We start from the raw sequence: 24,734 nt of genomic DNA on the forward strand, positions 1-24,734 counted from the left end.
GGGTGTATGGGGAGTACAGTAGGGGGCTGAGGATGCATCCTTGTGGGGGCATCAATGTTGAGTGTTATTGTGGAGGCGGTGCAGTTACCTATCCTCACTGTGGCCTAGGGGTCAGAAAGCTGAGGATCCAGAGGGCGGAGCTGAGACCAAGGTGTCTCAGTTTTGAGATCAGTCTGGAGGGGATAATGGTGCTGAAGGCGGAGCTGTAGTCAACAAGCAGGAATCTAGCGTAGATAACTTTGTCCAGATGTTGCAGGGATGAATGCAGGGCTAGGGATACGGCATCCTCTGTGGACCTGTTATGTCAGGAGGCAAATTGTACAGGATTGAGGCAGTCTGCGAGACTGGAGTTCATGTGGGTCAAGACCAGCCTCTCGAATCACTTCATGATTATTGAATTCAGAGTCCCTGGGCGGTAGTCATTAAGGCACAGTGCATGTGCTTTCTTTGGTACTGGGGTGATGGTCTTCTTGAAGCAGGTGGGGACTTTGGCTGTAGGAGGGAGAGATTGAAGATATCGGTGAGTACCCCCACCAGTTGGTCAGTACCGGATCTGAGTGCTCGGCTGGGGACTCTGTCTGGGCCCTTCGCTTCCTTTGGGTTGACTCCAAGGAAGACTGACCTGACTTCTGAAGCAGTCACAGAGGGAACAGGTGTGTCTGGGACTGTCAGGGCAGGCATTGCCACGCCGATAGTATTCTGCTCAAACTGAACATAGAAAGCATTGATTCAGAGATAGTAGGAACTGCCGATGCTGGAAAATCTGAGATAACAAGGTGTCGAGCTGGATGAACACGGCAGGCCAAACAGCACCAGAGGAGCAGGAAAGCTGATGTTTCGGGTCTGGACCTTCCTTGAGAAATGGGCGAGGGGAAGGGGATTCTGAAATAAATAGAGGGGCAGAGGCAATGATGGAAGGTAGATAAAGGAGCAGACAGGTGGAGAGGAGACGGACAGATTGAGGAGGTGGGGATGCAGCCAATAAAGGTGAGTGTAGGTGGGGAGTTAGGATGGGAGTTGGTCAATCAAGGGAAGATGGATAGGTCAATGAGGCGGGGATGAGGCTGGTTTGTAGGGGGTGGGGGAGGAGTTGGTCAGTAAGGCCGGAGGAGCAGATAGGTGGGAGAAAAGACGGACAGGTGAAGGAGGCGGAGATGAGCTGTACTAGTTTTGGGATGAGGTCAGGAGAGGGGAGATTTTGAAGCTTGTGAAGTCCACATTGAGACTATTGGGCTGCAGGATTGCCAAGCGAAATGAGTTCCTGTTCCTGCAATCTTCGGATTGTATTGTTGTGGCACTGGACGAGGCCCAGGTTGGGCATGTTGTCCAAGGAATGGGAGGGGAAGTTGAAGTGTTTCGCAACTGGAGGGGTGTACTTGTTTGTCAGGAAGCGAGCTTAGGTATTCCACTAAGCAGTCCCCAAGCCTGTGCTTGATTTCCCCCAGTGTGGAGGAGGCCATAGCAGGAACAGCAGATACAATATGCCTCATTAAACAGATTTTCACCTGCACATCTGCTAATGTGGAAGGTTTTCTTGGGGCCTGGGGTGGAGGTGAGGGGGGAGGTGTAGGGACAGGTGTAACACTTCCCTCAGTTGCAGGGAAAAGTGCTGGGGGGTGGTAGGGCTGGAGGGGAGTATGGAGCGGACAAAGAAATCACGGAGAGAGTGGTCTCTATGGAAGGCAGATAAGAATGGGGAAGGAAAAATATCCTTGGTAGTGGGATCAGATTGCAGGTGGCAGAAGTCGTGGAGAATGATGGGTTGAATCTGGAGGTTGATGGGGTGGTACATGAGGATGAACGGGATTCTGTTTTTTGTTGTGTGGAGCGGGTGTGAGGGATGAGTTTTGGGAAATGTGAGAGATGCAGCTCAGGGTGTTTTCAAGTTGCAGTCCTTGGAAAAACGAGGACATCTGAGATGTTTGGGAGTGGACTGCTGCCTCCTGGGAGCAGATGTGGCGGAGGCGACGGAATTGGGAATAGGGCATGCTTTTTTGCAGGAAGGTCGTTGGGACGAGGTGTATTCTAGGTAGCTGTGGGAGTTGATAGGCTTGAAATGGATATTGGTTTCCAAGTGGTTGCCAGAGATGGAAATAGAGGGGTCCGGGAAGAGCAGAGAGGTGTCAGAGATGGTCCAGGTGAACTTGAGGTCGGGGTGGAAGGTGTTAGTAAAGTGGATGAACTGTTCGAGCTCCTCGTGGGAGCATGAGGTGGCGCCGATACAATCATCGATGTAACTGTGGGAGAGGTGGGGGACAGGGCCAGTGTAGCTGCCTCATCCCTGCTTCCTTGACCTGTCCAACTTCCCTCAACTGACCAACCCCCATCCTAACTCCTCACCTACACTCACCTTTAATAGCTGTATCCTTGCCTCCTTGACCTGTCTGTTTTCTCTCTACCTATCTGCTCCTTTATCCACCTTCCATCCACCTCCCACACTTTTTCTCTCTTTATTTCAGAATCCCTTCCCCTTCCCCATTTCTGAAGAAGGGTCCAGCACCAAAAACGTCAGCTTTCCAGCTCCTCTGCTGCTTGGCCTGCTGCGTTCGTCCAGCTTGACACCTTATCTCAGAAAGCATTGACCATGCCAGGGAGGGATGTGTCGTTGTTTACTATCTTACACTGTTTCATTCTGTGTCCTGTAATGTCGCTTAGGCCTTGCTGTAGACAGTGGGAGTCTGTTTGGTAGGTCTGGCTGCTAATTTTGTCCCGTACTGTCTCATGGCCTCCCTGATAATTTTGCGGAGGTCGTATCCAGACTCCTGTTGGGCTTGCCAGGGTTGCTACTATGTTTTCAGTTTCCCAATTAATTGTACAAACAAATGGTTAAGTATTCTGGTGTTACCTCCTGTATATCTTTTAAAATTTCAAATAAAACTCATTTATAAATTGGGCTCAATCAGGTGCAATGAAAGAATGAGAAATATCAAATGTAAAGATGCTGGGTGCAGATCTGCATCTCACCACTATGTGGCACAATGTAACTGTGCTATCTAACTGCGCCATGTGGGCTTCTCAAGCTCAATTTAAAGTTCACATGTTAAATGTCAGTGTGAAGGCAGGCCGATCATGATCACCAAGATTTAAATTGTGGAGCCTCCTTCAAATGAGTGAATGCTTTCTTTGTTTTTTGTATTACAGATTCTGTGAATTATTCAGAAATGAGCGAACCCTCAGAGCCTGACCATCTGGAAGTAGCAGGTTAGTTCGTAGCCTCGTTATTTATTTTTCTTGCTGTGCTACTTTTCTGTTGTAAGACTTCTTTTCAACCTCAGGTTGTGAATGTTGAGGTTGGTTGGTCCTCTGAGTTAGTTTGTTCTGCAGATGTTACTGTGACAACAAGGTGTGGGCCTGGATGAGCACAGCAGGCGGAGCAGGAAAGCTGACGTTTTGGGCCTAGACACTCCTTCAGAAAAAAATGGTTACTGTGCTTACCAGCATCCTCAGTGCAGCCTCTGATGAAGCATCAGTGTGTTTCCTCACCTGGTTTTTAAATTCTGGGGTCCGTTGCGATGCATTGCCTCACCCCGCGTTTCCTCCATAGTGGAGTGTATATGGGATCAAGTTCAATGTGTTTATTAATAGCATGCTTCGTGGAGTGCCATGCTTCCAGGAATTCTCGTGCTTGTCTCTGCCTCGCCTGTCATAGGATCTTGGTGTTGTCCCAGTCGAAGTGGTAGTTCTCTACGTGGATTGAGATGAGTGAGTATTGGTCGTGTTTTTGTGGCCACTTGGTGTTCATGGACTCTCTTGTTGTTAGTTTCCTTCCTGTTTGTCCGATGTAGTGTTGCTCATGGTCTCTGCAGGGGATCCTGTAGTGATTTTGGTCCTGTCCATGGCAGGGAGTGGGTCTTGAATTCGGGTGAGCACTTGTCGTAGGGTTGCTGTGGGCTTGTGTGCCACTCTAATGCCTAGCAGTTATAGGAGTCTTGTGGTTAGTTCCGACGTGTTCCTGATGTAGGGTAGTGTGGTGATTGTGTCGGGGTGTGTAGAATCTTTCTGCTGTTCCTTTCAGCATATCCTGACCCAATTCTTTGGATATCCCTTATCTTCGAATGCTCGGAAGAGGTATTCCTGCTCCTCCTTGGCGTAGTTCCGTGCTGCTGCAGTGTGTTGTTGCCCCTTTAAATAGTGTTCACACACAGCTTCATTTGTGTGTGCTGGGATGGTTACTGTTGAAGTTCAATACCCGCTCTGTGTGTGGCTTTTTGGTGTACTTTCGCATGACGTCCATGAATAGGAGTTGTTTGTTCTTCTCTCTGGTGAATTTTATTCCGGTGAGAGTGGCAGATGCAGTGATGCAATGAGTCTGGAGATAGGTGATCTCATGGGTGTTCCGTTGATTTGCTCATATGTTTGGCTGTTGAAGGTGAAGTGGGTGGTCAGACTTAGGTCCAGTAGTTTGAACATGTCCTTGGAGATGGTTTCACTGGGGTCTTGTTCTTATTCAAGTAGTGTTGTCATTTTTTCTATTGATGTGAGTAGGTCTGTGCCATCAAACGACATCATGGTCTCTTCATCCTCTATCATTGTGTCTTTGATCGAGTTGAGGTATTCTTGGGCTGAGTAGATGGATTGGGGTGATTTGTTGACTAGGTGCTTGAGTCGTCTTTGTAGTTCTCTGGCTAATCTGTGCGATGGAGTGCCTGGTAGGGAGACTATGGGTCTGAGGGGTCATCTGGCTTTGCACTTCAGGGAGGCGGTAGAATTGGGGTGTGTTGGTTCCTTCGGGTTTCATTCTTAAGTCTATTTTGTTGATCTGAACTATTTGTTTAAGTCTTTGTATCGTGTATAGGATTTTGTTGCTTACTTGTGGTGTCGGGTCAGTTTGTACTGGCCGTTATGTGTTCTCGTCCACGAGCAGTGCTTGTGCTTTGGAGATGTAGTCTGTTTTATTCATTATCGCTGTCTTGCACCTTTTGTCTGCAGGTAATATAGTGATGCTGTTGCCCCCCTTTAATCTCTCCAAGGTTTGTCTTTCCCGTGTGTTAAAGGTGTTGAGTTCCCTCTTTCTGGTTAGTGTTGGGACTACTGTCTGTCTTATAGTTTGTGTTTCTTCGTTGATATTATTGGCCTTGAGCATGGCTTCCAGCGTAGCTAGCAATTCTGTTTTGTTGGCGTCCCTGTAGGCAACAAAATCCTATACACTGTACAAAGACTTAAGCAAACAGGACAGATCAACAAAACAGACTTCTTAAGAATGAAACCTGAAGGAACCAACGATTCTACGGCCTCCCTAAACTGTGCCCGCCGGACGACCCCTCAGACCCATAGACTCCCTACCGGACACTCCATCACACGGATTAGCCAGAGACCTTCAAAGAAGACTCAAGCACCTAGTCAACAAATCACCCCAATCCATCCACTCAGCCCAAGAATTCCTCAACTCCATCAAAGACATAATGATAGAGGATGAAGAGACCATGATATCGTTTGATGTCACTGCCTTATTCGCATCAGTAGACATTGCACTAGTAAGGGAAACAATGACAACACTACTTGAACAAGAACATGACCCCAGTGAAACCATCTCCAAGGACAACATGCTTAAACTACTGGACCTATGTCTGACCACCCACTTCACCTTCAACGGCCATACATACGAGCAAATCAATGGGGCACCCAATGGGATAGCCTCTCTCTGGACTCTCGGCAGCAATGATGCAAAGACTGGAAAGGACTGCCGTTCTGCAAATCCAACCTAAACTGTGGATACGCTACATAGGCAACACCTTTGTCATCATTAAACGGACCAAATTAGAAGAGACACACAAACTCATGAACAACACCCTCACCGGAATAAAATTCACCAGAGAGGAGGAGAATGACAAAATAACTCCCATTCCAGGACGTCATGGTAGAGCACAAGACAAATGGGGAACTGCAAATGAAAGTACACTAAAAAGCCACGCACAGACCAGGTGTTGAACTTCAATAGTAACCATCCCAGCGCACACAAACGAAACTATGTGCGAACGCTATTTAAAAGGGCAGCAACATGAAACTACGCCAAGAGGAGGAGGAGGAATACCTCGTCCAAGTATTTGAGGACATCCAAAGAACTGGGTCAGGAGATGCCGACAGCAACAGCATCAGAAAGACTCTACTCACCCCGACACAAACATCACATACCGTACATCAGGAACACACCAGAACTAACCATAAGACTCCTACGACCGCTAGGTGTCAGAGTGGCGCACAAGCCCACATCAACCCTACGACAAGTGCTCCCCTGAACTAAAGACCCACTCCCTGCCATGGACAGGACCAATGTCATTGACAAGATCCCCTGCAGAGACTGCGAGAAACTCTACGTCGGACAAACAGGAAGGAAACTAACAACGAGAATACATGAACACTAACTGGCTACAAAAAGACATGACCAATACTCACTCCTTTCAATGCACATGGACGAGGAGAACTACCACTTCGACTGGGACAACACCAAGATCCTGGAATAGGCTAGGCAGAGATAAGCATGAGAATTCCTGGAAGCATGGCACTCCATGAAGCTTGCTATTAATAAACACATTGAACTTGACCCCATATACACACCATTATGGAGGAAACCCAGAAGTGAGGCAATCCATCGCAATGGACCCCAGAGTTTAAAAACCAGGCGTGAAACATACCGACGCTTCATCAGAGGCTGCACTGTGGTAACAAAACGTCTGTGGAACAACCAACCACCTTGGTGAGCCAACCAACCTCAATAAAATGAATGTGTGTATATTTATGTTAATATTGTGCTCCTATATTTTTTCAGGTGTATTAAAAGACTCCGGGCATGATTGAAACAGCTAAAAACAAACTACATAGTTGGAGCCTAACTGTTAACTTGCAAAGTTCCTATCTGAGCATTTTGTCTTATTTTGTCTAATAGTGAACTGCTGTTGGATACATTTTTCCACTTTTCCCCCAAGATTCTGCCTGGTAATTTGTTAGGGGCTGTTCACTCTGCTTCATGTCTTTTGCTGCACCTTCAATGCTGATAGCTGGGATTAGATGAGTGGAGATCAACAGGCCTATCTAGCACATGCTATCAGATCTCGTAGGAAAGTGCACTGAGCTATGGTAGTAAAGAAACTTACCTCTCTTCAGGTAGCTGTTTAGCTCGTGAATAATTTGCAACTTCTATTCCTGGTTTAGTATGTTGTGCTTCACTGGCATGCTCCTGTATATCCGTTGCTCGTTGAATTTCTAATGGAATGGGGAGAGGGATGAAGATGTTGATGATACTTGAGCTATCCATAAAAGGTGTAGACATTTTATTAAGTTAGCTTTGTATTGTCAGTGCACTTCTGTACAGCCATAATGAGATTAGTTGTGGACTTTTCATTTTTTTGAACTATTTGGCTGTCCTGCGTTATGACGTGGTTCTTAGTGTGGTTTTTTTATCATTTCTTATTCTGTAAATTTGTAGTTTTTGACAGATTTCTTGAGATGCTGAACTAAAAGTCACTGGACTCCTAACAATAGCTGTGTTTTCTCCCCGCTTATCTGCCAAATCTGTTGAGTTTCTCGAACAATTTGTTTTTCATCTTGAGATGCTGGGTCAGTTTGAGATTTTTCGTAAACAGGCAAAGAGTGATTGTAAGGGAGGATTTTTTAAAATGACTTGGATCTCATCAATGACCAGTTTTATATTTAATATTACAGAGAGAGAGTTTGGAACAACTGGCTTGGAAGAAGAAGGAATTGATGGTATGTGTACACACTGCCAGTTACAGAAATACTTGTTGAAAAATGTTAATTTTCGGTTAGTATGGTGAATTGAGCATGCTATACTCTGACCTTTAGTTTAATGGGAAGTAGATTACCATTCCTAGTTTTCCGTTATCTTTAGTAATGCTAAGTCTTTTTTTGTGATTAAAATGAAAGCTACCTTCTTCATTGCATCCTTTCAAAGGAGCAAAATTGAAAGCATGTCAATTGGGAACCTAAAAGGTGCAGGAGGTTTCAACATTTTCTCCATACTCTGTTTAGAATGGGTTCTGAAACCACTTTTAAGTTGTTCAGATATTTTTTGTAACCGGATCTGGTTATGTTGAATGAGCAGATCAAGTGAATCCATTGTTGCTCAAGGAGAATTGAAGGGGTAAGTTGGCAATGGGAAAGGGAAGTAATAATCCACACCAGAGGGCTACCTTCAGTGGCGTGAGAGCAGACCTAGTCCAGGTAAATTGGAATCACAGATTAAGAGGCAGAACTATAGCAGAACAATGACTTGCTTTGAAGCAGAAGCCCACGTTGCTGCAGTCAAAGGATATGATCACAAGGCCGAAAGGGAAGAGAAACAAATCTAGAGCACTCTGTATCCAAAGGTCGTGAGTAGGATGAAGCAGGAAATTGAGAACCAGGTTGAGTGCAGAAAATTTAATAGTGAAAAAAGTTAACTAACAGATGCGAGAAGGAAGAGACTAGCAGCCATCTTACCAAGAATTGGAAAGCCTCCCCTTCGAGCTACTCACCACTAACTTGGAAATATGTTGTCGTTCCTTCACCGTTGCTGGATCTAAATCCTGAAAGAAAAATAAGTTAAAGAAGTAAAGAAATAAATAGTCTAATACTACAAGTCATAGGAATAAACTGGATAGATAAAAAAGTGAAAAGCTCAGAATATCAATCTTTCCAACCCAGTCCATATCAGTGCCTAGTCTCAAGGGAGATCTCCATCACCTCGCCACCACTTGTACTGGGCCCACCAGTGTACAAGTCACTCCACTTTAAGTGCATCTCTTCACTGCTGGGCCCACTTCACGGGCAGCGCTGAACTCCTATTTGCCCTGCAACCGCAAGTCCCCAACACATTAACTTGCTGTACAGTGTGTTCTTAATGTATGTGTAAGATCAGCTGAACTGTCAGAATTTGCTGTGATTTTATTTTGTACTTGACAGTGGATGAACGTCTGCTCTGCTTTGTTACCATGTAATCTAATTTTAAAATCTTGTAGGTAACATCCCACGAATTAGATCGTGTTTTGAAATCAACATGTGCATCAGTTGTATTTAGCTTTTCTTTGCACGATTATGTTCTGAGAAAGTCACCAGTATTGTTCAGCGCTGAAATTCAGCTAAGCTGAATGACACTTGTAATCTTTGCGCGTAAAATGCAAAAATTCCGAAAGCAAAACTTTGATTTGAAGGAGAATAAGATATCACAGAATGTAAGATCTGTTCCACACAACCTCCTATAGCAACAACAAAGTGCATTTGTGTGTAACTCTTGATATTGTAAAGCATTCTAAGACACTTCGTCAGAATGTTGTCGAACAAAATTTGCCACTGATCCATGTAAGGGCATCAGACTGAAAGTTGGATTATGCGGAATGTTTAAAGTGAGGTAGGAGAAGTTCAGGGAAGAAATTCCAGAGATCAGTGAAAAGGCAACTGATGATATGCTAACCAGTGATAGTAAGAACTGCCGATGCTGGAGAATCTGAGATAACAAGGTCTAGAGCTGGATGAACACAGCAGGCCAAGCAGCATCCGAGGAGCAGGAAAGCTGGCAGTTCGGGTCTGGACCCATCTTCAGAAATGGAGGAGGGGAAGGGGATTCTGAAATAAATAGGGAGAAAGCGGGAGGTGGAGAGAAGATAGGGTGAGAGGCGACAGACATGTCAAAGAGGTGGGGGTGGAGCCAGTAAAGGTGAGGAGTTAGGGAGGGGATAAGTCGGTCCAGGGAGGACAGACAGGTCAAGGAGGCAGGATGAGGCTGTTAGGTAGGAGATGGGGCTGGGGCTTGAGGTGGGAGGAGGGGATAGGTGGGAGGAAGGACAGGTTAGGGAGGCGGGGACAAGCTGGGATGGTTTTGGGATGTGGTTGGGGAAGGGGAGATTTTTGAAGCTTGTGGAGTCCACATTGATACCATTTTGGGCTGCAGGGTTCCCAAGCGCCATATTTCACTTGAACACTGCAGCCCAATGATAGCAATGTGGACTTCACGCTTCAAAAATCTCCACTCCCCTGACTGCATACCAAAACCAGCCCAGCTCATACCCGCCTCCCTACCCTCACCTTTACTGGCTGCACCTCCGCCTCTTTGACCTGTCTGTCTCCTCTCGCCTATCTTCTCCTTTATCCATGTTCTATCTGCCTCCCCCTTTCTCCCTATTTATTTCAGAATCTCCTTCCCCTCCCCCATTTCTGAAGAAGGGCCCAGACCCAAAACGTCAGTTTTCCCGCTCTTCTGATGCTGCTTGGCCTACTGAGTTCATCCAACTCTACACCTCGTTATCTCACATGGTAACCAGCGATTAAAATTGAGGCTTCACAAGATTTGTAAGTTTGGAGATGGGAAATACAAGGTATGAAGAGATTTGGCGAGAATTTTAAAATTGAAGTGTCACCTTACTGGTAGCCATTTTAGAAATCAACAAGCATGGATTAAAGGTGAACAGGCTTGGTGTAAGATAGCGCTTGGCAAATGTTCAGATGTGCTTGAATTTGCATAGCATGAAAGATAGGAGGCTGTCCTGGAGAGTATAGGAATCATTGGAATTAGAGCGTCTTCATTTTAGCCTGTGCCGGCAATAAAGTAGTAGAGCTCCCATTTTTCTACATTGATTCGTTTAATAAATCATTTCCACACAAAACTTTCTCTACTTTGCTGTGCAATATTTTTAAATACAGATTTTATTGAGCATTTTCCCAATATCACTTATCCACTTTGCCAATTGTTATTGAATTTAAATAGTTTTGGATCATTAGTCTGTTTGTTGTATGAGATTATGCAGATAGTGAGAGATATTTGGACTTGGAGGTGAAAGGACTTTTTTTTCCAACAATCTTGGATAGATTTTGAATCTTGGTTGTAGTGATAATTAGTATTTCATTGACCATAGCAATCAATATTCCTCTTGTTGTCTTTTATTTGCCTTTTAGTTAGATGTTGTAATTTATGTATTTTAAATGTAATCTTTAAAGATAATTGATTCCTAAACTTAGAATTGTTTGAAAAATTGTTTCTCTTTTTGTTATTTGCTTTTCCCAGAGCCACTTGCGCTGTCAGAAGATAAGCTAAAGGAAATGTCATCAGGTATTTGCATTTTCCATGTTTCTCACCTTTTATCTATGCATGAAACATAATAAGATAACAAGGTGTAGAGCTGGATGAACAAGCAGGCCAAGTGGCATCAGAGGAGCAGGAAAGCCTCAGAAACTGGCCCAGACCCAAAATGTCAGCTTTCCTGCTCCTCTGATGCTGCTTGGCCTGCTGTATTCATCCAGCTCTACGCCTTGTTATCTCAGATTCTCCAGCATTGGCAGTTCCTACTATCTCTGAATCAAACATAATAAGATATTTGGTCATTCTACAGAAAATACTTTCTACATCCCTTCCAGTCCATTACCATTAGTCCAGGTGGAACCATAAGCATCTCTCTGTTGGAGAGAGTCAAGTAGTTATGTAGCTTGCGAGGCCCACATCAAGCCTGGGACAAAGTCAGGAGGCAGACTTCCATGAAAAACTCTGGCAGAATGAGATTGAACCCACATCTTTGTCATCTTTCTGCAACACGTTCTAGCCATCTAGCTGCCTGGACATTCAATGATTTTAAACGTATCTCACTTGTATAAACTACTTGAATATGGAGAGTCCTGAGAGATATTTGCTAATGTGTGATATTTGCTAAGTTTGCTTTTATAAAAGAAGATTAAACAGTATCTATAGGTGTCTTATTGCATGGATTTTCCTCTATTTGATCATTTTAGGTTATGTCGTTGTACTCATGGTGGCTTCATTGCATTTTATTATATTATATCCTGTCAATAGTAAAGCCACATGGCAAATAATCCAGGTGAATCAATATCATTAATGTAATTGAATTATTCTAGTAGTTTCCTGAAAGAAAATAAGTGGAGTGTACATGTGCCAACTATTTCATAGCTTTATATGACATTCCTGGCTGCTTCCTGCTACCTGTAAATATTTGAAATTAAATATTTCTCTATAAATTAGTACTTTGGGCATTTTACTGCTTCATTGGAAATTAAATCTCTCAGTTTATTACCATCCTGTTATAAACTAAACAGCGTTAACCTAGGCAATGGAATTAATGCAGAATTCCTTTAGTGCATTGATATTTTCAACTCAATTATTAATGTCTAATTGAGTGTGCATGATATTAAAAATGCCCAACAATTAATGTAAATGAACAGTGACAATATTCAACGGCATTCTACCAATTTGTGTAACGTGTCGCATTTGCCTTAAGTAAATTAAGATAGCCCGCCAAGTGTGTAGTTAGCTGCACATTGAATACAGACATGGTACCCAAGGCTATTGGTCTGTTGTCAGGTTCCAGATTATTATTGCTAGTTTAAGTGCAATTTTTTAAGTTAATGTTTAACAAAGTTTTTCAGCAAATCAGTATCTGTTGGATTATTGTGAATTATAAGAAGGTTGAAACATTGAGAATTTGGATCTTATGTTTTGCCTTTGAGATCTGTAATTGTTTATTCCACATAGAAACATAGGAGCAGGAGGAGGCCATTTGGCCCTTTTGAGCCTGCTCCACCATTCATCACGATCATGGCCAGTTGTCCAACTCAATAGCTTAATCCTGCCTTCTCTCCACAACCTTTGATCCCATTCACCCCAAGTGCTGTTTCTCAATGTTTTGGCATCAACAGTTTCCTGTAGTACTGAATTTCACAGGCTTACCACTACTTGGGTGAAGAAATATCTTCTCATCTCCGACCTAAATGGCCTATCCCGAATCCTCATTCAGCGATCCCTGGTTGTGGACGTGCTCACCAAAGAGAACATCCTCCTTGCATCTACCTGTCTGGTCCTGTTAGAATTTTATAAATCTCTATACGATTCCCTAACCCCCCGCACATTCATCTGAACTCCAGTAAAACCAACCCTAAACTAGTCAATCTCTCCTCATACGTCAATTTTGCTATTCCTGGAATCATTCTGGTAAACCTTTGCAATCACTTGAAAATGAGAGCATCCTCCCTCAGAAAAGGAGACCAAAGCTATACACAGTACTCTAGGCATGGCTTCACCATGGTCCTGTATAACTGCAACAACACATCACATCCCTGCCCCGTATTCAAAACATCTCGCAATGAAGATAAACATACTATTTGCCTTCCTTACCACCTACTGAACCTGCATGCTTACCTTCAGCAACTGGTGCACAAGGACACCCAGGCCCCACAGCACCCTCCCCTCTCCCAATTCACAGCCATTCTGTATTGTTGTTAACAGTAGTTATCATATAACTTTCACTTTGTCTATATTATGAATTTTTTATCTGGTTGGAATTTTGATTTTAAGCACGTGTATACTCAACAAATTAAAACCAGTTGTCATCTTTGGCTGTTAATTAAGAAGCATTAACAACTGCTGCTTTCAATTTACTTTGGGTTACATGCACGTTCGTAATTGATGCCAGGTATATTTTTTGCCAGCTACCACAGAGACAGTAACACCGAGCGTTTCAGAATTTGGCAAAGAAAGTGCTTTTAACCACTAGAAAGGACTGTTACACATCTTAAGGCACCCACTGAGTGTTAAAGCATAAGTTACACTGAGAATGAAGTATTTAAATGACCCTTTCTTTACTGTTGATGTCATACTTTCTATAACCTAGACAAAGTCACTTTTATTAGTACCTCCTAAAAGCTGACCAAGGATATTTAAATTCTTTGCAATGTAAGAACTAGGAAAAATTGTTCTTACATTGCTACTGATTGACAAAATTTTAAGCTGTTAATTGTTAAACAACAGTTCAGAATCTGGCTATACCAAATCCATTTAATGTTTATTGTTTTGCTCTTTAAATTCCCGTTGAATGCACTGTAGCTGCATGTGATGCCATATTATGTTCTCCTTGATATTGGTTTAAGAGTAAAATGTATACAACATGACCACTGACGACGGATCTTGCTGACGAAACTTGCCACCAGTGGATAACAAAGTGTGGAGCTGGATGAACACAGCAGGCCAAGCAGCATCTCAGGAGCACAAAAGCTGACGTTTTGGGCCTAGACCCTTCTTCAGAGGGGGTCTAGGCCCAAAACGTCAGCTTTTGTGCTCCTGAGATGCTGCTTGGCCTGCTGTGTTCATCCAGCTCCACACTTTGTTATCTTGGATTCTCCAACATCTGCAGTTCCCATTATCACTTGCCACCAGTGGAGTTGTTTTCTGAAATCGTAAGACTTCTTTCAATGCGCAGACCACTCAGAATTCTACCAAGACTACCCCCATGTAAGATATAGGTCTAGAAATTCATTTTAGGCTGGGTTTTGGTCAAGTATTGTGTGTGTATTGTGTCCGGAAAGAGAAACTAGTGTGTCTCAAAAGTTTAGAGCTTAAGTTTTGTTTAACATTGCAGTGAAGTGCTGGTGTTGCTCATGCTTCCTCACGTTGAATGTGTGAGGCTTGAATGACAGCCTTGCCAGCAGTGTGAGGGGAACAGACTGTGGCCTCCAGTGACCATCAGACTTGAGGTGGGTGGAGCATGCCTATAACTGACCCACACCAGTTTTAAAAGTAACTAAACTTCTCGAAGATGAGAGTGGTGAAAATACAGGGCCACAAAACAGGTGTAAGGCACCTAAATAATACTTACAACAGTCCTGAAGAGTATTTTACTCAGCTACCCAGAGTACCTGAATGATGAGCTGAATAAATTTTGGATTCAACACTTTTCTGATGACTTTGAAATATAAGACAATGGAATTGGGTTTCATTGCATCCAATTTTTTAAATTCATTGTTGAGTTGTGGATATCTTGGGCTGGGCCAACGTTTGCTACTTTTCTGAAGTTGCACTTTGCAAAGTAGTGATGAATCATCTTCTTGCACCACTGCGTTACGTGGTGACTTGGTCCAACTGGGTGACCTTCAAGCTTTTTAAGAGCAGTCAAGACTCAACCATGTTTCTGTGGGTCTGAAGTCACATACAAACAGGCAGTCACAGGGCAGTATTGTCTCTGGACAATGATTCAGAAATCCAGGCCAGAGCTTTAGGGACATAGGTTATAATGGCAGATGGTTAAGTTGAAATGGAATTAAAAACTAACCTGATGTTGACGACAAAATCAATTTTCATAGAAATGTCATAGGAAAGACATTCTGTCACCCTCCTTGTTCTGGCCTCCAATTAGTCACAGTGAAGTGATTTGACTCTTAACTGCCTTTAAAAAGGCTTACTAAACCATTAATACGACACTCCTCTCCAAGAGAGGTTCTAACCATCTCAACGTCTTGTGGTTTATCAACTTTGAATCTCCTACTATCAACATCATGGATGTTACCATTAACCAGAACCTGAAGGGCAGGTTTGGTATTCTGTGGGAGTAACTCCTCAAAGCTTGTCCACCATCATCAAGGCACATGTCACATATGTGATGAAATCTTCCTCATTTGCCTGGATGCGTGCAGTTCCAACAATACTTGAAGCTCAACGCCATCCACCACCTTTAGAATTCACTCCGTTCACTACTGCCACACCCTGGTAGCAGTGTCTGATAACAATATGCGCTGTGACAATTCAACAATGTTCCTTCGGCAGCACCTTCCAAACCCGTGAACTCTTCCATCTAGGAAAACAAGGGCAGTACACGTGGAAACACGTGGGACTTGTATCACTGTTTCTTCAGTGTCAGTTGGTCAAAATCCTGGAACTTCCTCCCTCGTAGCATTGTGGGTGTACCTACATGAAATGGACTGCAACGGTTCAAGAAGGTAGCTCACCACCACATCAAGGGCAGTTAGCGATGGGCAATAAATCCTGCCCTAGCCGATGATAACGACAACCCATGAATTAATGAATAAAGTTTGCTTTCCAGCATCCACAGTTGTTTTGGATTTTAATAAAGAAATGTGGGTCAGACCATTTCAGATTTCCTTCTCTAAAAAGTGTACGTGAATAAATGGGTGTTTACACAAATTGATGGTGGTTTTTGTAGTTACCATTACTGCAACAAGCTTTTTATTTCAAAACATTACGCCGATGATGATAGCTGCTAGAATTCAGTGGTGTAATTTGAACCCATGTCTGTTAGGCATTTACTTAGGCCTCTGAACTAATCTTTTAACTTTATTGTCAGGAACTACCTCCCTAATGTCTGGGTAAAGGATTCTAATTTCTACATAAGTATGAGGAGCTACATAGACCTCTTTTGTCCTTTGAGCCTAATCTGAAATTTCACAAATTTAACCTTTACTTATCAACCTCAACTTCACCTGTCTTGATACTTTTTTAAACATATTATGGGATTTGCGTGTCACCGTCTGGGCCAGCATTTAATGCCCATCTCTTATTGCTGTTGAGAAGGTGGTGGTGAGCTGCCTCCTTGAACTACTGCAGCCCATGTGCTGCAGGTTGACCCACAATGCCATAAAAGAGGGAATTCCAGGATTTTGATCAGATGACACTGAAGGAATAGTAATATATTTCCAAGTCAGGATGGTGAGTGGCCCGGAGGGAAACTCAAAGGTGGTGGTGTTCCCATATGTCTGCTGCCATTGCCCTTCTAGATGGAAGTGGTCGTGGATTTGGAAGGTGCTAACTAAAGATCTTTGAATTGCTGCAGTGTATCTTGTAGATAGTACACACTGCTGCGACTGAACTTTGGTGGTGGAAGGAGTGGATGCTTGTGGATAATGTGCCAATCAAGCAGGCTCCTTTGGCAATGAATGTGCCAAGTTTCTTGAGTGTTGTTGGAACTACTCCCATCCACGCAAGTGGGGAGTCTTCCATACACTCCTGACTTGTGCCTTTGTAGGCGCATAGGCTTTGGGGAGTCAGGAGGTGAGTTACTGGTTAATGTCTGTCTTGGGTGCATTCTCAGCATCCATAGCTCTCTAGGTTAGTTATTTCCAAAGTTTCACAACCGTTGAAGTGAAGATTTTTTACTCCCATCAGTCCTAAATGGCTGACCTTTTTTGGGTACTCAGGGCAATGTTCTGCTTTCCGCAGTGAGGTGAAGATTTTTCTCGGCATCCACCCTGACCAGCATCTTTAAAATTTTTCTATATGTTTCAGTGGGGTTACCTCCCATTTCTGTAATCTACAAGGGATACGTGCCTAACCTACCTGATTCATTGTATCTGCAACCCTGTTGTAGTTCCCTTGGCACTTAATAACCTCTGGGTCCTTCAGAAAAGAAATTTGCCATTATTGAAGTAGGCCACTGACCGGTTCAATGGTGATTAAGGAAAACAAACTATCATAATTTAATGAGTGAAGAAAATTCTGGCTAAGCAGAGGATTTGGTTACTTTGTGTGTTTGGATATCTTGCAGGTTTTGCATGATATTGGCCGAATATTTGTCTTTAGGAACTTGAAGGGCATATCTTTTATTCGTGTGCAGGAAGTGCTTGTCACTGGCAAGATCAACACTTACTGTCATTCACTAATTGTCCTTGGAAGTGAATAGTCAGCCGCAGTGCACTACGTGGTCAGAAATCACACAACACCAGGTTATAGTCCAACGGGTTTATTTGAAAACACGAGCTTTTGGAGCCTCGTTCCTTCTTAAGGTGTTAGTGAGAAAGGTAGTATCCGTTGCAGAATTGGTAAGTAAAAGATCAAAGAGACACACCATTGAGGATGTATTAAACTAACTCAAGATGTTGTTAAACCTTTACTCACTTAGGTTTTAATTAATTAATCTGTATATGTAAATCCCCGAATTCTGTGTTGCACGCGCACGTACTCGCACTCTGTCCCACACATGCACTCTCACTCAATTTCTTTCACTCTCACATGTGCGTGTGGGTGAGTCAGTATTTGCAGATATGTTCTATTTCGAAAAGCGCACAATTTGGCATTTTATAAATTCCTCCTTTAGAAATAAAACCAGTCTGACTCCAAACAACAACACAAACAGATCCTAAACTCCTAACATGCATTGTTGACCTAAAATGTCACCTCTTTACACTAATAAAACCTTTAGTTCTCTCAGGACACTGACTTCAAAGGAATTTAGTGATTTACATATACATATTAATTAGTCAAAACCTTCTAACTGGTTAAAGATTTAATAGCATCTTCGGTGTTTAGTACATCATCAGTGGTGTGACCCTTTGATCTTTGCCTTTATAAATTCTGTGTCTGATGCTACCTCTCTCTCTAACTTGTGAAGGAGGAGTAAGGCTCCGAAAACCTATGATTCCAAATAAACCTGTTGGACTATAATCTGGTGTCGTGTGTTTTCTGACCTTGTCCACCCCAGCCCAACACTGGCACCTTCACATCATGGCAATGTGCTACAATAACAGATCACACTGGGTGAGGACAGCAAGTTTTCTTCCCGAAAGGATATTATTGAACCAGATGGACTTTCAGAATAGCTTATTGGTTTCATGCTCATCATTACTGATACTAAGTTTTTCATTCAAAAGGTTTTTTAACTGAATTCAGCATTTGTTTTAAACTTGTCTGAATCATTAGTCTAGGTCTCTGGATTATCAGTCCAGTAGCCTAAACAGCTGTACTCCCTTAAACATTTTCAATTGTTTTTAAAATGCCTCTCTGGATATTAGTATTTATTTCATAGTCGCCGTCAATAAAAGGAGATCTCATAGATTGTGTAAGTTCAGTGAAGCTTTAAAAAAAAATGGAAAAAATGTTTTTTGTTTCCTCATTTCCTCGCTTTGGTTGAGCACAGGTCTATATGTGCAGGATGGAACTACATTTAGTAATTGGGGTAAACATCCTATGGGAGATTGGTAATTCTTGCCAACCAGAAATAAAACCAAAGTGCTAGCGATACTCAGGTCTGCCCGCATTTGCTGAGAGAGAATTATTTCGATCTGCTCCTTCTATAGCTACTGAAATGCATTGACAATAATATAACAGTGGTTTTGAAGTCCTGAACCACAAGGCTGGTGATCATTGGTTAAAAACTGAGGAACAATATAAGTAAATGGCATGTCTAAGATAAAATAGCATGCTCAGATCCTGAGTTTCATTTAAAATAAATTGTGACAGATACTGATCACCATATTGGGCTGAGGATTCTGGCTACAGGTTTGGCGATCTAAAGAGAGATGGTAGAAAAATAGCAGAGGGCAGGAATTGAGTGAGAACAGAGCATTAAGTCCTGCCAAACTATAAATATAAACATCAGTATTTTAACTAAATGGTATACTGTAGTAGTACTGCTAAGGGTGAGACAAAAATCATATAAAACCTGACTGAAAAGCCTAAAATTAAAGATGCAAAAATTTAAAATAAAACTAGAAAATGCTGCAAAAACATGACAGGTTGGATAGAAATGCGAGCGTTCTGATGAAAGCGCATCAATCTGAAAAGTTAGCTGTTTCTCCACAACTGCTTGCTGACCTGAATATTGTCAGCATTTTCTATATTTCTTCTAGTGTGTAAAACAGTTACTTGATTTCATTCTTGAATGATCTGCCATACTCCATGATGGTATGGATGCGCTCTCCTGCACTTTCAGAATCTGTTCTTTCTTTTTCTTTCTTTCTCCTCTGTTTCAGATTTGCCATTCCTACTCTCTTTCGCACTGTAGCTTTCATTATTGAAGGTCAATCATGTCAGCTCCAGGACATTTCTACAAGTTGATGCCTTTTGGCCCAGTCATTTTCGGCTGTTTCATCGATGGCTTTCACTCCATCATGAGGTCACAAGTGGGAACACTTACTACAGTGTACTTGCCGTTCAGTGCCATTTTCAACTCCTTGAATATTGAAGCAGTCTTTTGTTGATATGCAGCAAGACCTGGACAAAATTCAAGCTTGGGTGGATGAAAACTTGCACATGCATCATATAGTCAACAGGCGATGACCATCTCCAGCAAGAGAATCTCGCCATCAACCTTTGACACCCAATGGCATTATCATCATTGAATCACTCACTGTCAACATCCTGAGGATTACTACAATCTGGCAACTGAACTGAGCCAGCATACAAGTACAGTGGTGGACTGCCTCTGCTGAAGTGATTGGTACATCTGGACCAGAAAGTCCAGGTTCAAGACTCGCCCATCTCAGACGTATTGAGTCTAAACCAGTTGGTTCAAGAATCTTTAAATACTGTGGTTGCAAGAGCAGGTCAGAGGCCTGGAATTTTGCAGTCAGTAACACACCACCTGTCTTCCCGTTGCATTTCCATTGCTTACAAGTCAGGAGTAGAATACTGTACACTTGCCTTTGTGTACAACTCTAACAACATTTATAAAGTGACTTCCCCCCCCCCCCCCCCCCCCCCCCCCCCCATATTTCTAATTGTGGAGTGAATTAGGAAGGGATTGCAGTAAAAATCAAGGATTATGGAATGGATTATTGCACTTTTTTTAAAAAGCAGGATACCTGAAAGCACTCATTCTAAGTGTAGTTTACAGAATTGTTTATTCAAGCACTAGGCGAGAGTGGCAGAAGACAGCTCAGGTTGTGTACAGAGCAAGATTCAGACAGCAGTAAGTTGCTGATTGGTTTGTGGGATGTTGACCACTTGTCCCTGATCAAGACATTTTGATAACCAGTAGTAATGTAATTGGCTTCCAAGTAACTGAGCAGCTTGTGGATGTGAATTTTTAGTCATAAGCCATCGAATTTCTAAAGAGGAATTAGCTGTCCTTTTCTCTGCAGTAAAAACAGCTCACACCTGAAGAAAGCTAAGTTTTTGTTTCCCTTCATCAGTTTCTGTAAGCTGCTGTGGCTTCTAACTAATATGTCAGATTTTTAGTGAGAATTGGTCACCACCTGCAAGCAAGTAAACATAGCTGGAGAAGAGAGATTGAGGACCAGCAAGTCTTGACCAGCTAAAAAGAGGTTGGTCTGGGTGAAATACTGTTTGGAGAGTCAATGTGGATTTGATGGGCCAAATAGCCTGCTTTCACACATAGGGACTCTAACTTCTAATGTAGCTTAGATTTGGTTTCTGCACTATGACACTCCTGTGAAGTCATCGGCACTTTATAATGTAGAAACCACTTTGTAAAATATAGGCTGATCAGACCCATACTTACAACTTGACTCTCGCCCACTTGGATTTTCCTACTTGAATAATTAATCCAATTAATTAATTATTCAGTTGTGCATTGCATAGCTTTATCATCATTAGAGTTTTTTATTCATTTTGTAGCAATGTTTTTCTTCTTTGTACTGGCCTGTAGTATATTCAGCATTATTTCTAGCATGAGCATAATTACCTTTGATACGATATTTAATTGGAGTAGTTAATAGAGCATTCTATCTCCCACAAGATGAGTGTATTTAAGAAATAAAGCAGTCTGATGCAATTAGATAATGTTTCTAGGATTTGCAAGGTTAACCTCATTGACTAGAAGAAAAATATATCAAGGAGAGAGAACCAAGTGTTTTCTTTTAAAAAATATAGCAATATGATGTCCTGAATTCAGCTTCCTATAAGTTGAGCTGTTCCTAACTACTTAATGTGTATATTATGCACCTCGCTGATTTATTTTTGCTAACACCGATTTTTGTAAATGCATATAATGTTCGAAAGGCAAGTTATGATCTATATCCAAAAAATGATACTACCATAGAGCAGAATACTAGAGTGCCATTCACTGTTGGAATGAGCTATGTGCTCAGCTGCCTGCAGTTTTTTAATCGTTGAGCTTTCCTTTGTTTTATTTCCATGTTGTAGGTTTCATCTTGTGTCTTCTAATGAGAGAAACACACAAATTACTTCCTTGTAACTATTGTACTCAACTTAGAGGCAAATTGTGAGATTGAAATGTATACCTCTGTTTTTTGAGTATGCTGTTAGCTACATTCAGCCAATTTAAGATGATCAGTCATAATGCACCTCATTTAGGCTTGCTAAATCTGGACACTGGTACCCATTTACAGCAAAAAAGGCAATGTATTTAAGTCTTGTATTTTTATTAAGTTATCCAGAAGCTTGGAAAGCCATTAGTTCCCAATTGCTTTATCTTGGCTGATCACTTTCCAATCAATCAGTTATTTTCTCCATAGTTTATAATGTGATCATTTGAAATTTGGCATTATTACTTTTCTGCTGATGAGTGCAAGATAAAAACATCTGGCCCCTCAACAATGTTCATGTTACATACTGCAAAGGAATTTAAATATTCATTTGCTCCACCAATGCACAGTGGCAGCAGTGTGTAGAGTCTACAAGATGCACTGCACAAGTCACCAAGATGACTACATGGTAGTTTGTAAATCCACCACCTCTACCACATGTTGGACAATGGTCGCAGATTCATGGGAATCAGTACTTAGAGGATGCCTTCCAAGCGCATATCATCCTAACTTAGGGCTGTAGTTCTTCGATTTAAGGCATTAAATCCTGCATTAGATTTGCCAGCAGCACTATGGGTGTCTCTGCACCAGATGGCTTGCAGTGTTTCAAGCTCATGCTCATCTTACCCAGAGCAGTTAGGAATGGGTAGCATATGCTGGTCTTCCCAGCAATGTCCATATTTATGAAATAATTTTCTTGTAAATTGTTTGTTATTTGAAAACTGAACGCAGAGTCATGAGTAATAATTAACGTTTGTATTAAACTGCACTCAATGGGCAATTCAGCCATCTTTTCAATTTAAAACTAATTTGAAATGTGATTGTTTATAAGTCTGAGATTTATCCAGAATTCAATTTGACAGGATCCATTGACACATCAGTGACATACTTTTGGACAAAAGCTGTAAACAAATCTAAATTAGAATCAGCATCTCCTAACCTGTAGTAATTTATTTGTGTGTTGGTCGTGTTTTGAATTATTAGAATAAATCCAATTGTAACTCAGGTACAGGGTTTCATTTTTAAGTCTTTCTGTAGCCCTCCATCCAAAATTCGTATTGAACTATTCATTAATATTTTTTATGGAAGCTTATCAACTTGCTTTCCTCTATCCCTAGATTGACTTTTACAAAACTTTTATCCACATCATGTGGTTAATTTGGAATTCCCACTGAAGTGGCCAAGTTACTGTGGCAACCTTGCCATCATCACGCACATCCCTGAGCAATTTTTTTTTCAAGATGACATGAACAGAATGTGAGAGTGATAATGGGAACTGCAGATGCTGGAGAATCCAAGATAATGAAATGTGAGGCTGGATGAACGCAGCAGGCCCAGCAGCATCTCAGGAGGACAAAAGCTGACGTTTCGGGCCTAGACCCTTCATCAGAGAGGGGGATGGGGGGAGGGAACTGGAATGAATAGGGAGGCGGACCGAAGATGGAGAGAAAAGACGATAGGTGGGGAGGTAGGGAGGGGATAGGTCAGTCCAGGGAAGACGGACAGGTCAAGGAGGTGGGGTGAGGTTAATAGGTAGGAGATGGAGGTGCGGCTTGGCGTGGGAGGAAGGGATGGGTGAGAGGAAGAACAGGTTAGGGAGGCAGAGACAGGTTGGATTGGTTTTGGGATGCAGTGGGGGAGGGGAAGAGCTGGGCTGGTTGTGTGGTGCAGTGGGGGGAGGGGACGAACTGGGCTGGTTTTGGGATGCGGTGGGGCAAGGGGAGATTTTGAAGCTGGTGAAGTCCACCATTGGGCTGCAGGGTTCCCAAGCGGAATGAGTTGCTGTTCCTGCAACCTTCGGGTGGCATCATTGTAGCACTGCAGGAGGCCCATGATGGACATGTCATCTAAAGAATGGGAGGGGGAGTGGAAATGGTTTGCGACTGGGAGGTGCAGTTGTTTATTGCGAACCGAGCGGAGGTGTTCTGTAAAGCAGCCCCCAAGTCTCTGCTTGGTTTCCCCAATGTGGAGGAAGCCACACCGGGTACAGTGGATGCAGTATACCACATTGGCAGATGTGCAGGTGAACCTCTGCTTAATGTGGAAAGTCATCTTGGGGCCTGGGATAGGGGTGAGGGAGGAGGTGTGGGGCAAGTGTAGCATTTCCTGCGGTTGCAGGGGAAGGTGCCGGGTGTGGTCGGGTTGGAGGGCAGTGTGGAGCGAACAGGGGAGTCACGGAGAGAGTGGTCTCTCCGGAAAGCAGACCAGGGGTGGGGATGGAAAAATGTCTTGTGTGGTGGGGTCAGATTGTAGATGGCGGAAGTGTCAGAGGATGATGCGTTGTATCCGGAGGTTGGTGGGGTGGTGTGTGAGAATGAGGGGGATCCTCTCTGGGCGGTTGTGGTGGGGGCGGGGTGTGAGGGATGTGTTGCCTCAACGCGGTCAAGGGCGTTCTTGACCACTGTGGGGAAAGTTGCGGTCCTTGAAGAACTTGGACATCTGGGATGTGCGAGAGTGGAATGCCTCATCGTGGGAGCAGATGCGGCGGAGGCGGAGGAATTGGGAATAGGGGATGGAATTTTTGCAGGAGGGTGGGTGGGAGGAGGTGTATTCTAGGTAGTTGTGGGAGTCGGTGGGCTTGAAATGGACATCAGTTACAAGCTGGTTGCCTGAGATGGAGACTGAGAGGTCCAGGAAGGTGAGGGATGTGCTGGAGATGGCCCAGGTAAACTGAAAGTCGGGAAGGAAGGTGTTGAAGTGGATGAACTGTTTGAGCTCCTCTGGGGAGCAAGAGGCGGCGCCGATACAGTCATCAATGTAACGGAGGAAGAGGTGGGGTTTGGGGCCTGTGTAGGTGTGGAAGAGGGACTATTCCACGTAACTTACAAAGAGGCAGGCATAGCTGGGGCCCATGCGGGTGCCCATGGCCACCCCCTTTTGTCTGTAGGAAGTGGGAGGAATCGAAAGAGAAGTTGTTGAGGGTGAGGACGAGTTCGGCTAGGCGGATGAGGGTGTCGGTGGAGGGGGACTGGTCGGGCCTGCGTGACAGGAAGAAGCGGAGGGCCTTGAGG

At 43.1% G+C, this 24,734-nt stretch overlaps 1 protein-coding gene across 16 annotated transcripts in view; it reads left to right on the forward strand.

Annotated features, from left to right (window-relative positions):
- unm_hu7910 (un-named hu7910) overlaps positions 1-24,734 on the forward strand; it is a 212,344-nt gene that overhangs the window by 116,391 nt on the left and 71,219 nt on the right. For all 16 annotated transcript variants that reach the window (XM_048529088.2, XM_048529073.2, XM_059645895.1 and 13 more), the window contains 3 exons: positions 3,142-3,201; positions 7,660-7,704; positions 10,994-11,038. In XM_048529088.2, coding sequence (XP_048385045.1) covers positions 3,142-3,201; positions 7,660-7,704; positions 10,994-11,038 — 150 coding nt within the window. The remainder of the gene's footprint in view (positions 1-3,141; positions 3,202-7,659; positions 7,705-10,993; positions 11,039-24,734) is intronic.

Source organism: Stegostoma tigrinum, chromosome 5 (assembly GCF_030684315.1).
Source record: "Stegostoma tigrinum isolate sSteTig4 chromosome 5, sSteTig4.hap1, whole genome shotgun sequence".
In the NCBI taxonomy this organism is placed as follows: Eukaryota; Metazoa; Chordata; class Chondrichthyes; order Orectolobiformes; family Stegostomatidae; genus Stegostoma; species Stegostoma tigrinum.